Source organism: Rana temporaria, chromosome 6, assembly GCF_905171775.1.
Source record: "Rana temporaria chromosome 6, aRanTem1.1, whole genome shotgun sequence".
NCBI lineage: Eukaryota > Metazoa > Chordata > Amphibia > Anura > Ranidae > Rana > Rana temporaria.
Genome location: NC_053494.1, coordinates 201825854 through 201842909, shown reverse-complemented (window position 1 = coordinate 201842909; position 17056 = coordinate 201825854). Strand labels below are relative to the sequence as shown.

The 17056-nt window shown below is 45.6% G+C and overlaps 1 protein-coding gene across 1 annotated transcript in view; it reads right to left on the bottom strand.

Moving 5' to 3' along the window:
- The window catches only part of ACMSD (aminocarboxymuconate semialdehyde decarboxylase), a 67828-nt gene that overhangs the window by 11584 nt on the left and 39188 nt on the right, over positions 1–17056 (bottom strand). The window contains exons 6-8 of the mRNA XM_040358090.1: positions 14955–15048; positions 6950–7045; positions 3785–3957 (exon numbers count right to left, since the gene is read on the bottom strand). Of these exons, the coding sequence (XP_040214024.1) occupies positions 3785–3957; positions 6950–7045; positions 14955–15048 (363 nt within the window). The remainder of the gene's footprint in view (positions 1–3784; positions 3958–6949; positions 7046–14954; positions 15049–17056) is intronic.

The following is a 17056-nucleotide window of genomic DNA, read 5'->3' as shown; positions in this document are numbered from 1 at the left end:
TAAGCTGTCATAGCCTTACTACAATCATACAAACGCATGCACACACTAGGGTCAGGTTTATGTGAAAGCCCCTTGCAGCATGTTTGGGTTGCAGCAGATAAATGAGAGCACTTAGGCCTCGTACACACAACCGGATCTGTCCGATGAAAACGGTCCACGGACCGTTTTCATCGGACATGTCCGCTCGGAGATTTTGGTCTGATGGTTGTACACACCATCAAACCAAAATCCGCGCGGACAGAATACGCGGTGACGTGACGACGACGTGAAGGCGACGATGACGCGGCGACGTGCACGAAGCCGGAAGTTAAATGCTTCCACGCATGCATCGAATCACTTCGACGTCATGCGCGGGTTCTCGGGCCAGCGGACATGTCCGATCGGTCATACTGACCATTGGACATGTCCGGTGGACATCGTTCCAGCGGACAAGTTTCTTAGCATGCTAAGAAATTTTTGTCCGCCGGAAAACGGTCGGCTGGACAAATGTCCGCTGGAAAACGGTCCGGTCGGCCGTACAGACGACCAAACATGTCCGCGGACCAGTTTCAGCAGACATGTTCGGTCGTGTGTACTAAGCCTTAGAGAAAAACTTTAAAAAAACAGGCAATGATGGGAGTAATAGTACAGGGTAAGTGCATGTGTTGTAAAATAACAATAATTAAAGAATACATTATGTAAACTTAACATTTTTATATTCCTGATATGTATCCTGTTTTCTATGTATTGCTTCCTTTGTGTGAAATCCCCGGTGTTCCTGCCAGTCCCTTGCTTTCCTAATAAAAACTGATGCACATTTTTTTTTTTTTATTATTTCTGTTTTTTTTTTTATTTAGTATTTTTTTCAAATTCCCAAATTTTATTTAATTTTTTTTTCGACTATTTGGAAAAGTTTGTTAACCACTTAAGACCCGGACCATTATGCAGGTTAAGGACCTTGCCCCTTTTTGCGATTCCGCACTGGGTTGCTTTAACTGACAACGTGCGACGTGGCTCCCAGACAAAATTGGTGTCCTTTTTCCCCACAAATAGAGCTTTCTTTTGGTGGTATTTGATCATTTCTGCGTTTTTTTTTGGGCTATAAACAAAAATTCAATATTTTTAACTTTTTGCTATAATAAATATCCCCCAAAAATATATTAAAAAACATTTATTTTTCCTCAGTTTAGGCCGATACGTATTTTTGGTAAAAAAAAAAAATCGCAATAAGCGTTTATTAAAGCGGGAGTTCACCCGAATTTTTTTTTAACATTAGATTGATGTTCATTTTGGGAAGCAGAATCGGGTGTTTTTTTTTAAATCAAAGCAGTACTTACCGTTTTAGAGATAGATCTTCTCCGCCGCTTCTGGGTATGGGCTGCGGGACTGGGCGTTCCTATTTGATTGACAGGCTTCCGACAGGCTTCCGACGGTCACATACATCGCGTCAGGAGTAGCCGAAAGAAGCCGAACATCGGTGCGGCTCTATACGGCACCTGCGCACCGACGTTCGGCTACTTTCGGAAAATCGTGACGTGCTGTATGCGACCGTCGGAAGCCTGTCAATCAAATAGGAACGCCCAGTCCCGCAGCCCATACCTGGAAGCGGCGGAGAAGATCTATCTCTAAAACGGTAAGTACAGCTTCGATTTAAAAAAAAACACCAAATGAGCCTCAACCTAATGTTAAAAATTGAGTTTTTGGGTGAACCTCCACTTTAATTGGTTTGCGCAAAAGTTATAGCTTTTACAAAATAGGGGATAGTTTTATGGCATTTATATTAATATTTTTTTTTTACTAGTAATGGCGGCGATCAGCGATTTTTTTTGTGATTGCGACATTTTGGTGGACACATTGGACACTTTTGACACATTTTTGGGACCATTGTCATTTTCACAGCGCAAAATACTATAAAAATGCACTGATTACTGTGCAAATGACAATGGCAGTGAAGGGGTTAACCACTAGGGGGCGCTAAGGGGTTAAGTGTTCCCTAAGAGAGTGATTCTTACTGTAGGGGGGCGTGGCTGTAGGTGTGTGTCACTGATCGTCACTCCCTATAACAGGGAACAGACGATCAGTGACACTGCCACAGAGAAGAACGGGGAAGGTGTGTCACCTCTCCCCGTTCTTCGGCTCCATGACCGGATCGCGGGACACCGGCAGCGATCGGGTCCGCAGGCCCCGCGGGCGCGGTCACTGAGCTTCAGACCGGGTTGCGAGCGTGACAAACGGCTGGGCTCTTAAAGGCGATATACAGGTACATGCCCGTGCCCAGCCGTGCCATTCTGCGGACGTATATCGGCAGGGCCACTGATAGGCCAGTACAACTGGCCCTGTTGTACCAGGCCCGGCCAGCAGGGGGCCCAGGCAACCTCCAGAGAGAACTAATTAATGTAGAAAAAAAACCTCCACAGCCCTGACTGAACATTGTTTAATGCATTGCTTTTTACGTTTTTTTTTATTTTTTATACCGCAATACCTTCAGTGTTCCGTTCGTGTAGGTGGCAGCAGGAAGGGATTATTTTTTCTATTTGTGGCGCGGAAGAAGGTCTCTTCTCTTCCGCGCCCGCTCCTAATGCTGACTCAAGTCCCGGCCAGCGTGTCCTTCCCTGGTGCCGCGGAGTGATTCCTCTCCCTCCGCTCTTGGTGCTCTGCTCTGTTCTTCACTCAGCTGAGAGAAGAAACAGTGAGACGAGCAGCGGCTTTGACAGAAAGGAAAAAAAGAAGCACCTGGCATCTGACTGTTTGTGAAACTGTCAGACTGACACTCCGGCGAGTCCAGGCAGCAGTACTGCAGGATCAGGGAGGAAGTGACTTTTGGCTGGGGCTCGGCTAACAGGTGTGTACTTGCTTGGGGGGGGGGGGGGGAGGGGATTCAAGATCTACTGCAGCAGCATCTATACATTATGGCTTTGGCGGCATGGGTGGCACTGTCTGCAGGTAGCACATGCGTTATGGCCCATAACGCATGTGCTACCTGCTGACAGTGCCAGCCATGCCGCCAATGCCATATTGTGCCGCAGACAGTGCCACCCATGACGCTAACCTGTCTGCAGCACAATATGGCATTGGCCGCATGGCTGGCACTGTCAGCAGGTAGCACATGCGTTATGGCATTAGTGTCATGGGTGGCACTGTCTGCAGCACAATACAGTATGGCATTGGGCGCATGGCTGGCACTGTCTGCAGGTAGCACATGCGTTATGGCCCATAACACATGTGCTGCCTGCAGGGACAGTGCCACCCATGCTGCCAATGCCGTAATGTGCTGCAGACAGTGCCACCTATGCTGCCAATGCCGTAATGTGTTGCCAATGGCAGCATGGGTGGCACTGTCTGCAGCACAATATGGCATTGGTGGCATGGCATGGGTGGCACTGTCTGCAGCACAATATGGCATTGGCGGCATGGCATGGGTAGCACTGTCTGCAGCACAATATGGCCAGGGGTGGGACCAAAGGAGAGACCAGGGGCGGGACCAGGGGTGGAGCTGAAGACGCCCCGTCAGGTAGGCTGTATGGGGCCCCATGATTTCTATCAGCGGCCCTGTATATCGGCGTTAGGCGGTCCTTAAGTGGTTAAACGCATTTTCTTTAATCCGGATATTTTTACGAATTTGACGAAATGCGTTAAAAAATGAATTCGGAACTAAACGAAGTGCACATGTCTATTGAACATGGCTACGTTCTCCAATACAAGCATGTACCTGCAAAGGTTTTTTTGGTAAGGGAACTGTTTGTTGGGTGAGCTCACGTTTAGAAAATGTGGTCCATTGTATCTCGACAATGACACAACAACTCACCTCTCCAATCACATCGATCAGGAGTTCTAGGGCTCTCGGGTCATGTACCAGGGAGTCTGTGTAGAAAGATCCAAGGTATTTTTCGGGGGGTTCCTTATTGTGAATAGCACAGAGATCAGGACGCACGTTGAAACCATGGTTAATGCGACCTACGGTAAAGGGGAAGGATCCACCTATATATAATAATAATAATAAACACATAATAATTAATACATTATAGTAAATTATTAAAACAATAATGATACATTTATAGAGCACAAAGAACACAGTATTAAAAAAAGGTAATAAAATATAAGAAAAAATGTAATTTTGAGTACAAAAATGTTTTGTTTTGGTTTGTGTGTACAACCAGCACATACAATGAACCCCCGGCAATTACAATCAACACACACACTAGGCCATCTATTTCCTTCAGCCAACCCTAATTGTTGTATACTGTAACTGTTAGATGATGTTACTCGATGATAAACAAAATCCAAGAAGTCTACATGTTTCGCAGAAACATCTTCCTTCTTCAGGACTATGAACAGAGCCAGTTTTAGTCCTTGGGCGGCCCGGAGCACTTCAGGTTGAAAGGGGCCCCTTATACACAGAGTTGGTTTACAATTTCAATGACAGTCACACATTTTTAAAATGGTAGAGCTGTAGTATCCAGTACTGAATCTGTAATTAGACATGTGCAATTGTCTAACCACAATTAGCATTTTTTAAATGTATGTCCTTTCATCCTGCGTTTTTATAATATAAATCTGGTCACTTACTATTTTACAATCCGCCGCCGCTCCGCATAGATATTCAAAAAAGATAGTTTATAAAACTATGTCCACATCGTTGCCATTTTGCTTGTGGGCATTGTGAAGCCTGCAAGCACTTACTTCCTGGAAGTCTTGGATGGGGAGTGATAATTGGGTAGCGCACTGCATCCTGGGAAATGATGACACACATTTCCCAGGAGCATTAGAGGGAGAGGATGTCAGAATCCTAGGTGATTCCAAAGGCAGATTTCGTGGGACTGCATAGCAACAGGCATTTCCAGATGAGTAAAACATGTATTTTTTTATTTTTTAGGTCTAATGAGCACAATAATGAAAAAAAAAATTTGGGATGGAAACTCCACTTTAACCACTTAAGGACCGCCTCCTGCAGATATACGTCGGCAGAATGGCACGGCTGGGCACAAGCAGGTACCTGTACGTCCTCTTTAAGTGCCCAGCCGTGGGTCGCAGGCGCGCGCCCGCAGCGCATGCCCGCGATGCGGTCCGAAGCTCCGCGGCCGCGGTACCCGCGGACCCGATTGCTGCTGGAGTCCCGCCATCGGTCCCCGGAGCTGAAGAACGGGGAGAGCTGTGTGTAAACACAGCTTCCCCGTTCTTCACAGTGGCAGCTTTATTGATCGTGTGTTCCCTAATATAGAGAAACACGATCAATGACATCACACATCCATCCCCGCCCCCCGACAGTTAGAAAAACATATGAGGTCACACTTAACCCCTACAGCGCCCCCTAGTGATTAACTCCTAAACTGCACTGTCATTTTCACAGTAAACAATGCATTTTTATAGCATTTTTGTCTGAAGTGTCCGCCATAATGTCGCAGTCTAAAAAAAAATCGCTGATCGCCGCCATTAGTAGTAAAAAAAAAAAAATTATAAAAATGCAATTAAACTATCTCCTATTTTGTAAACGCTATACATTTTGCGCAAACCAATCGATAAACGCTTATTGCGTTTTTTTTTACCAAAAATATGTAGAAGAATACGTATCGGCCTAAACTGAGGAAATTTTTTTTTTTTTTTTTATATCTTTTTGGGGGATATTTATTATAGCAAAAAGTAAAAAATATTGAATTTTTTTCAAAATTGTCGCTCTATTTTTGTTTATAGCACAAAAAATAAAAACCGCAGAGGTGATCAAATACCACCAAAAGAAAGCTCTATTTGTGGGGAAAAAAAAGGACGCCATTTTTGTTTGGGAGCCACGTCGCACAACCACGCAATTGTCTGTTAAAGCGACGCAGTGCCGAATCGCAAAACCTGGCCGGGTCCTTTAGCTGCATTTTGGTCCGGGTCTTAAGTGGTTAAGGACCGCCTCCTGCAGACATACGTCGGCAGAATGGCACAGTTGGACACAAGCACGTACCTGTACGTCCTCTTTAAGTGCCCAGCCGTGGGTCGCTCTATTTTTGTTTATAGCGCAAAAAATAAAAAACGCAGAGGTGATCAAATACCACCAAAAGAAAGCTCTATTTGTGGGAAAAAAAGGACCCCAATTTTGTTTGGGAGCCACGTCGCACGACCGCGCAATTGTCAGTTAAAACGACGCAGTGCCGAATCGCAAAAAACTGGCCAGGTCCTTTACCTGCATTTTGGTCCGGGTCTTAAGTGGTTAAGTATTGACAATATGCTGTACCATATTTTTTAAAAAGCCAATGTTAGGATGTCATTTGAATAAATATCAAATTGTATAAATATTATTTGGACATCTATTGACTGTCACGGTGGATGTACATTTTACAATTTTTTTTCAATAGTAATAAAGGGAGAAATTGGGTGGGCACCAAGAATATTTAAAGCGGGGGTTCACCCGTACATAACAATTTTGTCCCTTAGCTTCATGCTCATTTTGTCTAGGGGAATCGGCTAGTTGTTTTAAAATATGATCCGTACTTACGGTTTACGAGATGCATCTTCTCCGCCGCTTCCAGGTATGGGCTGCGGGACTGGGCGTTCCTATTTTGATTGACAGTCTTCCGAGAGGCTTCCGACGGTCGCATCCATCGCGTCACGATTTTCCGAAAGAAGCCGAACGTCGGTGCGCAGGCGCAGTATAGAGCCGCACCGACGTTCGGCTTTTTTCGGCTACTAGTGACGCGATGGATGCGTCCGTCGGCAGCCTCTCGGAAGACTGTCAATCAAGAAGGAACGCCCGCTCCCGAAGACCCATACCCGGAAGCGACGGAGAAGATGCATCTCGAAAACGGTAAGTACGGATCATATTTTAAAACAACTAGCCGATTCCCCTAGACAAAACGAGCATCCATCTAAGGGCATTCTTTGAAAAAAATGTTTTATGGGTGAACTCCCGCTTTAAGTGTTACCACCCAGTAATATGTATACAATCATTTGTATTAGAGGGAACCAGGTCAAAAATGAGTAAACCTCGTACCTCCATGGGCAAAGCAAACTTTAAGTTTGGAGAACTTCTCGAATATTCCACCCATAATCATACTGCAAATGGCGGTGGTTGTTTCCGCTGGCATGCCTACAAAAAAGTAATCAAATTATAGTTATCACAATTGTTTTCCACTTATTGTTCCATGCCTATCCCATTGCTGCTGTATATCAGACCCAATGTATCCCCTGCTCCCTTTGGGTTAAGGGCCATTTATTGGTTTTCGGTTCTTTTCCTTTTTTTTTATGACTGACCAGGTTGGTCTATTCGTCATATCTCTCTGACCTATGTTACTGTAATGGAATTTGGACTCTGTAAGTTCTGTTATGTATTTCCACTACAGCATGGTCACTTGTAAATGGCCCTGTTCTCTTAAAAATAAAAAATTAGAAAAAAAACAACAATGTAATATATCGCAGCTTTCCAGCCCTTAGATTTGTTTGCATTAGTGTTCCCTTTATTTTCACCTGGGGATCCTGCCAGTAGACATGTGCACTGCCGAAAAATGTGTTTATTTTCGTTTCATTCGTTCTTTAGCTTTTTTCAGAAATTCAGAAATTCTGGAAATTCGAAAATTCGGAAATTCGAAAAATCGGAATTCGGGAATTCGGAAATTTGAAAAATCTAAAATTTGGAATGTGGGAATTCCGAAATTCTGACATTCGGAAATCAAAATTTTCAGATTTTCTAATTCTAATTTTCGAATTTTCGTTATTCCGAAAATTGGAATTTCTGAAATGCAAATTTTTGAATTTCCAAAATTCTGAATTTCCAAAATTTCCAAAAAAGAGTTAATGATTTTGTCAACGAATTCGGAACTTTCAAGTTCTGAATTTTAGAGTTTTAGAAAATTTCCGAATTTTCAAATTTCCGAATTTTCGATTTTAAAATTTACGAATTTAGAATTTTCCAAATTTTTCAAATTTCGGAAATTCGAATATTCGGAAATTTGAAACTTTAGAAATCCGAAAATTCAGAAATTGAAAAATTTGGAATTTTGGACATTTCGTAATTAATGAATTTGTCAAAATTCGTTAAAAAACTAAGTTGGAACTTAACGAATTGCACGTGTCTACCTGCCAGTAACATACTTCCTGTCCCAGTGACAATGCTCAGTCAATGGGGTTGATTTACCAAAGGCAAAAAGACTGTTCACTTTGCAAAGTGCAGTTGCACCCTGTGCCATTGGCTCCCACTGCTGTCAATCAAAGTCATCTAGCCAATCCGGGGGGAGAAGGGGCAGGGCCAAGTCGTGGCTCCATGTCTGAATGGACCCAGGGAGCTGTGACTGGGCTCAGGTGTCCCCATAGCAAGCTTCTTGCTATGTGGGGGCACTGACCAGGAGTGATGGGCCAGGATCACAGAAGAAGGACCAGAGAAGAGGAGGATTGGGGCTGCACTGTGCAAATCCACTGCAACAAAGGAGGTAAGTGCAGGGCCGCTGATAGGGGGGGGACCACCAGCCCTCCTGTAGGGGGCCAGGGCACACAAGGGGCCCAGACAGCAGGAGGATTGGTGGAGCAGAGAATAAAGAATGACAGCGACTCAAAGTCGGTTTCTCTCCATCTCGCTCCCACGGCTTTCAGCTGCTAGGTGAGAGACACAGGGCTGGATTTAGGGGATGCCGGAGTGGGTTGTTATGCCCCCCCTGGCTGGCCGCTGCTGAGCTGCCTCCCCCGCCCCCTCTCTGCCCACACTCACAGCTGGAATGAGGAGACGGCAGCTTGGAGCGGTGAGAGAAGAAGTGCCAGCGGGAGGTGTGCTGTGTTTTGTTCTCCCCTCCTGTCAGAAGAGTGCTGGTCTTTACAGTACATGAGACCGGATCGCTCTTACTGTAGATCGCATGGCACTGTACACACACCGCCCCCTATACAAATTTGTTGCTGCTGGGAGGTGAGCACTGAGCAGCCTTTGGAGGAGATGGGGGTGCTGTGTGTGTGTACAGTGCAATGCAATCTACAGTAAGAGCGATCCGGTCTCATGTACTTTAACCACTTCAGATCCGCGCTATAGTAAAAATACGTCTGCAGCGCGGACCTGAAGTGCCAAGTGGCCGTTTTTAAACGGCCTGTCGTTTCTCTGCTGGAAGCGCGTCCCCGCGATCGCGCTTCTGCAGAAAACTGTGTTGGCCGTGTCCCTCGGACACAGCCAATCACAGATCGTGCTGAATGGCCAATCACAGCGGCCATTCAGCATTCGATCTAGCCGTCCAATGAGAGATGATCTCGAATGTAAACAAATGAGATCATCTCTCATCGCCGGCTTTCTCTCCTTACACACAGACCGCGTGTGAGGAGAGAAAGCCTTTTACAGTGTATCCATCGTTACAGTCAAAAAAAAAAAAACAGTGAGTGACACAAACACTACCCACAGTCCCTGCCAGTGCCACCTTCCAGTGCCACCTTCCAGTGCCATCAGCCAGTGCCACCAGCCAGTGCATTTATCAGAGCCACCTGCCCCTGCCATCAGTGCCACCTGCCCCTGCCATCAGTGCCACCTGCCCCTGCCATCAGTGCCACCTGCCCCTGCCATCAGTGCCACCTGCCAAAAGTGCAATCTTCCAAAAGTGCAATCTGCCAAAAGTGCAATCTGCCAAAAGTGCCACCTGCCAGTGCCACCTGCCCGTGCCACCTGCCCGTGCCATCTGCCCGTGCCATCAGTGCCGTCAGCCATCAGTGCCACCTGCCGCCAGTGCCACCTGCCCGTGCCACCTGCCCGTGCCATCTGCCCGTGCCATCAGTGCCGTCAGCCATCAGTGCCACCTGCCATCAGTGCCACCTGCCGCCAGTGCCACCTGCCCGTGCCATCTGCCCGTGCCATCTGCCCGTGCCATCAGTGCCGTCAGCCATCAGTGCCATCAGTGCCACCTGCCATCAGTGCCACCTGCCATCAGTGCTACCTGCCATCAGTGCCATCTGCCATCTGCCCGTGCCATCTGCCAGTCCCATTTGCCGTCAGTGCCACCTGTCAGTGTCATCAGTGCCACGTGCCATCTTTTGTCATGGCTAAAAGATCTTTTTCACTTACGGAGGCATACGAAATTATTGCGGCCGACGAGAGCAACGGGGAGCTCTGCGATTCGGATTCCTCCGCAAGGTCAGACGCCGGATCTGATGTTGACTATGAGCCGATAGTTAGCAGTGAAGAGGAGGAAGAGGGGGAAGATGAGGAAGAGGAGGAAGAGGGGGAAGATGAGGAAGAGGAGGAAGAAGAGGAAGAAGAGGAGAAAGAGGAAGAAGAGGAAGAAGAGGAGGAAGAGGGTCCGCCCGCCAGACGAAGGCGTATTGCTAAGGAGGCAGTGCCATCCACCAGCACTGCTGTGCCATCCACCAGCACTGCTGTGCCATCCACCAGCACTGCTGTGCCATCCACCAGCACCGCTGTGCCATCCACCAGAACCGCAACACCTCGTCAAGCAAGGTCACGTACCAGTAGGTCCCATGCCAGCCTTCCCTATTCCCTTCAGTACCCATTGTGGCTTCCTCCTAATTCAGGAGAAGCCAACATTCCCCCTTTCACTGCCCAGCCAGGAGTCCAAGTGGACACAGAAAATTTTGCCCCAATAGATTTTTTCAGTTTAATTTTTACTGAGGACTTGCTTTCCGCAATTGTTTCCCAGTCCAATCTCTATGCCCAACAATTTATTTCCAGTCACCCCACATCCTATTATGCCCGTCCCTTCCAATGGAGACCCCTTACATTGGAAGAGTTTAAAAATTTTTTGGGCCTCGTATTCTGTATGGGACTAAACCACAAAAACGAAGTACGTTCATATTGGTCAAAACGCCCCATATACCACATGCCCGTCTTTTCCTCAAAAATGCCCAGGTCCAGATATCAAATGATCATGCGATTCCTACACTATAGTGACAATACCCAGTGCCCTCCCCGAGATGACCCAAATTTTGACAAACTTTATAAGATTCGGCCACTACTAGATTATTTTTCCCAAATTTTCCCCCAGTTGTTTACCCCGGACCAAAACATCTGTGTTGACGAGTCACTTGTCAAATTTTCTGGCAGGCTCGGCATAAAGCAATTTATGCCCTCCAAAAGGGCCCGCTATGGAGTGAAGCTCTACAAATTATGTGACCGTGCCACCGGATATACCTATGCCTTCAACATATATGAAGGAAAGGACAGCCAGCTACACCCCCCTAATTGCCCAGACTACATAGGAACCAGCGGGAAAATTGTTTGGCAACTCCTAAACCCGCTCATGGAGAAAGGCTACCACTTGTATGTGGACAATTTCTACACAAGTTTGCCCCTTTTCCGAAACCTGTATAGAAAGAAGACACCCGCATGCGGCACCGTACGGTCGAACCGGAAGGGCTTTCCTCAAAGCCTCGTCACCAAGAAGCTAAGAAAAGGGGAGACGGCGAGTGCACGCAATGAGGAAGTTCTGGCCGTGAAATGGAGGGACAAAAGGGATGTGTACGTGCTTTCTACCATCCACAACAATACATGCGTTACCATCAGAAGGAGGAATGGGCAAATCCAGAAACCTAAATGTATCCACGAATACAATAAGTTCATGGGGGGTGTCGATTTCAATGATCAAATGATCGAGCCCTACCTTTCCACAAGACGATCATACCAGTGGTATAAAAAAGTTTCAATTTACTTATTCAATTTGGCCATATACAACACGTACGTATTATATCGAAAATCCACTCCAAGACCCAAATCCTACCTTTACTTCCAGGAGGAAATCACCACTGCCCTTTTATACACCAGCAACCCACCAGCAACCATTCGATCCGATGTGGTAAGCCGACTCTACGAGCGCCACTTCCCAGATAAAATCCCTCCCGGACCAACAGGCCGAAATTCCCCAAAAAAATGCCGGGTGTGCTCCAAAGATGGAGTGAGAAGAGACACCCGTTTTTATTGTGCCCAATGCCCTTCCCAACCAGGCCTCTGCATAGACGGCTGTTTCCGCCGTTATCATTCCTTACTAAATTATTAGTCACTTCCTGCCATTTACCTTTACACCCCTTATGCCTCTGCTTGCTCTGTATTTGACCCTGGCTTGTTATTTGACCACGATTCTGCCTACCGATTTTGTTTATACCTCTGCCTGATATGGAACTGACCCTGGACTGTTATTTGACCACGCTTTTGCCTACCGATTCTGTTTATACCTCTGCCTGATATGGAACTGACCCTGGACTGTTATTTGACCACGCTTATGCCTACCGATTCTGTTTATACCTCTGCCTGATCTGGAACTGACCCTGGACCGTTTGACCATTCTTTTTGCCTGCCTCTTGGACTGATCTTTTACCCTGCCAGTGGACTAGTGGGATTCAAAGCACAGGGGTCTCACATGTGAGGGGCTCCAGAATTGTTTTTCTGGATGAAGAAAACTATTGTTTTTGTTTTCTCATTCTAGATTAGGGTCTGGTTGCCCGGAGGCTTCAAAGAGATTTGGGTGGGAGAAGCCTCTACCCCTGTCCCCATTCTGTCCTGAACGAGGCCCTACTTCTGCCTGCTGCCTGTAGGACCTATGCCATCATGCCTGTTGCCTGGACAATTGCATTTTCTTTTGCTGACCAAGTCCCTGCCTGCTGCCTGGACCAGTGCTATCATCCCGTGGACAACTGCGCTACTAAAACCACAGGTACATTTTTTGTTTACCCTTTGCTTAGCATAATGTATTTTGGTGTGTAATTCTTGTCATGTGTATGCTATGTGTCCCTAGAACACCGGTTGGTCTTCCTTGCATGTTGGGCCTCTGTATGTGGTCAGGCTGTGAAAAAGTCCCACACATGTGGTATCGCCATACTCAGGAGGAGCAGCAGAATGTATTTTGGGGTGTAATTTTTGCTATGTACAGGCTATGTGTTGGCAATATCTTATAAATGGACAACTTTGCATAAAAAAATTGCGTTTTCATTTTTTTTCCACATTTTCCAGAAACGTTTGGAAAAAAATGAATCGTTCAAAAGACTCATTATGCCTCATAGATTATATGTTGGGGTGCTAGCTTTCCAAAATGGGGTCACTTTGTGGGCATTTCCATTGTCCAGGTGCTCTAGGGCCTTCAAAAGTGTAATAGGTAGTCAACAAGTTAGATGTGTAATTTATGCTCCTAGAACACCTGATGGTGCTCCCTGCATATTGGGGCTCTGTATGTGGCCAGGCTGTGAAAAAGTCCCACACATGTGGTATCGCCATACTCAGGGGGAGTAGCAGAATGTATTTTGGGGTGTAATTTTTGCTATGTACAGGCTATGTGTTGGCAATATCTTATAAATGGACAACTTTGCGTAAAAAAAATGCGTTTTCATTTTTTTCCCACATTTTCCAAAAACGTTTGGAAAAAAATGAATCGTTCAAAAGACTCATTATGCCTCATAGATTATACGTTGGGGTGTTAGCTTTCCAAAATGGGGTCACTTTGTGGGCATTTCCAATGTCCAGGTGCTCCAGGGCCTTCAAAAGTGTAATAGGTAGTCAACAAGTTAGATGTGTAATTTATGCTCCTAGAACACCTGATGGTGCTCCCTGCATATTGGGGCTCTGTATGTGGTCAGGCTGTAAAAAAGTCTCACACATGTGGTATCGCCATACTCAGGAGGAGTAGCAGAATGTATTTTTGGGTGTCATTTGTGGTATACACATGCCATGTGAGAGAAATAACCTATTACAATGACAATTTTGTGAGGGGGAAAAAAATAAATAAAAAAAATATTCATTTTGCAAAGAATTGTGGGAAAAAATTACAACATCAAAAACCTCATCATGCATCTTACTAAATACCTTGGAATGTCTACTTTCTAAAAAGGGGTCATTTGGGGGGTATTTGTACTTTCCTGGCGTGTTCAGGGCCCCAAGAAATGAGATAGGCACCGGTACAACAGGTGTGATATTTTTTTTATGATTTGCACCATAGCTTGTAGACTCTCTAACTTTCACAAAGAGCAAATAATATCCACTAATTTGGGTTATTTTTACCAAAGACATGTAGCAGTATAAATTGTGGCCAAAATTTATGAAGAAAAATTAATATTTTGCTAAATTTTATCGCATAAACTAAGAAAAATTCATTTTTTTTCAAAATTTTCCGCCTTTTTTCATTTATAGCGCAAAAAATAAAAAGTCCAGAGGTGATCAAATACCACCAAAAGAAAGCTCTGTTTCTATGAAAAAAAGGACAAAAAATTCATTTGGATACAATGTTGTATGACTGAGTAATTAACATTCAAAGTGTGAGAGTGCTGAAAGCTGAAAATTGCTCCGGGAACGAAGGTGGTTTAAGTGCCCAGTAAGCAAGTGGTTAAAGACCAGCGCTCTTCTGACAGGAGGGGACAACAAAACACAACACCAGGTGATCCTATTGGACACCTAGCGCCTAGGAGAAGGAGAGAGGAGATGCGTGGCTAAAGCCGCCGTGATGAAGATGGGGACAATGGAGCCCCAGCCCGCAGCCCGTCACCCAGATCGGGTCCACCATGGTGGAGCAGAGGACACCGGAGCCAACCAACAAAAAAAACACCAGCCGCCACTTCTGGACCTCTAAGATTATCTTATCTTAAAGTGGAACACCAATTAATGTTAATCCTTTTACTGCTAGTCTTAGTAAACAGATAGGAATGTATATTATATAGAAACATAGAAATGTGACGGCAGAAAAAGACAAAGTAGTCCATCAAGTCTGCTCATTTTTTTTTTGTTTGTTTGTTTCTTTTTTGCTTTTTTCTTGTTTTTTTTTGTTAAATTCGTTGTTTACCTTTACCTTGTGCCCTTTCCTCCAATACCTTTGAAGTTAAGTGCCTGAACTTCTAACAACTGTCTAATTATGTAATCACCTGCCCACCTACAGAGAGTTGTGTGCAATGGGTGGCATGCCATTCTATTCTGTGCCCTTGGAATGTGGAGTAATTGCCACTACCGAAGCAATATAAATGATTCCTTGAGTAAATCATTCACTTGACATTTTATAAATCATTGAAACCCAATGACCCAAGAAATGTATGATATCATTACTAACCCACCAGCCAGGGAAGCCAGTACTTTGCCGTCCTGCCATCGGTTGGCATGTCCCAGGGGTGCACAAATATGGAGCAGTTTAATTCTTCAGCCGCCTGAAAAAATGTTACAGACACGTTATTACATTGCCTGTATCTGTGTGAGCACATTATGTGTGGTTGTTTTCCACCAGTTTTCTATATGCAGGAGATTAATAATAATATATTAGGTGTAAAATGGTCAACGACAATTGATAGACAAATACTGCAGCTGCTGACTTTTAAAATTTGGAGACTTACTTGTCCAGAGCGCCCGCGATGTCCTCACCCAAATCTGATCTGTCCCTCAGCTCTCGGGTGGAGGTGCCGCCAACTTTGGTAGGGGCATCAGGAAGTTAAGCCTTGCGGCTTCGCAGCCTGGTTCCCTACTGCGCATGCGCGAGTCACGCTGTGCATCCTCACTGGTCCCTGCTGTCTTCTGGGACCTGTGTGTCTCCCAGAGGATAGAGGGGGGGGCGGAGGAGGGGCTGGACATGATGTAGATAGCCGCGGCTACTGCGGCTATCTATGCCAGGAAGTGGGAGCAAATACCTGGAATAGACATGTATCTGCTCCCTCTCCCCTCCCGAAAGGTACCAAATGTGACACAAGAGGGGGGGGGGGGGGATTCCAAAAAGCAGAAATTCAATTTTTGGGTGGAACTCCGCTTAAAGCTGGCCATACACAGATCGAAATTTGTCCGGCTCAGCAGGGACGAGACAAATCTATGGTATGGTCGCCCTGGTTGTGCACAAGTTGATCTATCAGTCAATTTGTATGAACCAGCCTGCCGTTTGCTTTTCCTGAATGATTAATGCCTCCCGTCTATAGTCGACAACACAAATTATTGTGTTCTATCAGAAGAGGAGGCTCCCCACACTCTTTGCTGGCAGGATGGATTCCCCCATCAACACTGACAGCATAATCTATGGCTTGGCTTAGACTTCAAAGGACTGGATAAACATCCTCTGTACTGAAATTAGTTGAAGTAAAATTGAGTGGGATTGACCTTCTGTGTCTTATTGAAGAGTTAAGCTCCCTGTGGATGGTGCCCAGTCAGCAGGTGACCATACTGTCAAGACAGACCGAGTGAAGCCTCATACACACGATGGGTTAACCAGAGGACAACGGTCTGAAGGACCGTTCTCATAGGTTAACCGATGAAGCTGACTGATGGTCCGTCGCCCCTACACACCATAGGTTAAATAACCGATCGTGTCATAACGCGGTGACGTAAAACACAACGACGTGCTGAAAAAAACGAAGTTCAATGCTTCCAAGCATGCGTCGACTTGATTCTGAGCATGCGTGGATTTTGTGCCTACTAACGATCGGTTTTGACCTATCGGTTAGGAATCCATAGGTTAATTTTAAAGCAAGTTGGCTTTTTTCTAACCTATAGTTAAATAACCTATGGGGCCCACACACGATGCTTTAGACCGTTGTCCTCTGGTTAACCTATCGTGTGCACGAGGCCTTAAGGGTGTATGTTCGATTGGGAAAGCTAAATTTATATATAGTAAGAGGGGAAACAGTACGAACACCTGTCCATTTAATGCATGTGTCTCCATTGTTGGAGACTCACATAGGTAGATTCAGGTAGAGTTAGGCCGACTTATCAGTAGATAAGTCGACCTAACTCAGAATCTACGCCGACCTATGTTTAAGCGTATGCTCAAACAGAGATACGCTTAAACATATCTAAGATACGACGGCTTGCGCCGTCCTATCTTAGATTGCAATTTTTCGGATGGCCGCTAGGTGGCGTTTCCATTGCAGCCGGCGTAGAATATGTAAATTAGTTTCTACGTCGATTCACGAACGTACACCCGTCCGCCGCAGTCGATTTACGCCGTTTCCGTAAGGCCTCAGGCGGCCTAAAGTTATTCCACCTATGAGGTGGAATAACAATGTTAAAGTATGGCCGTCGTTCCCGCCACGAGGTTCGAATTTTTTACGTCGTTTGCGTAAGTCGTCCGCGAATCGGGAGTTACGTCGTTTACGTCCACGTCGAAATCAATAGGCCCGTACGGCGTACTTAGCCGCAATGCGCACTGGGAAATGCATGCGCAGTAGGCATAAAACG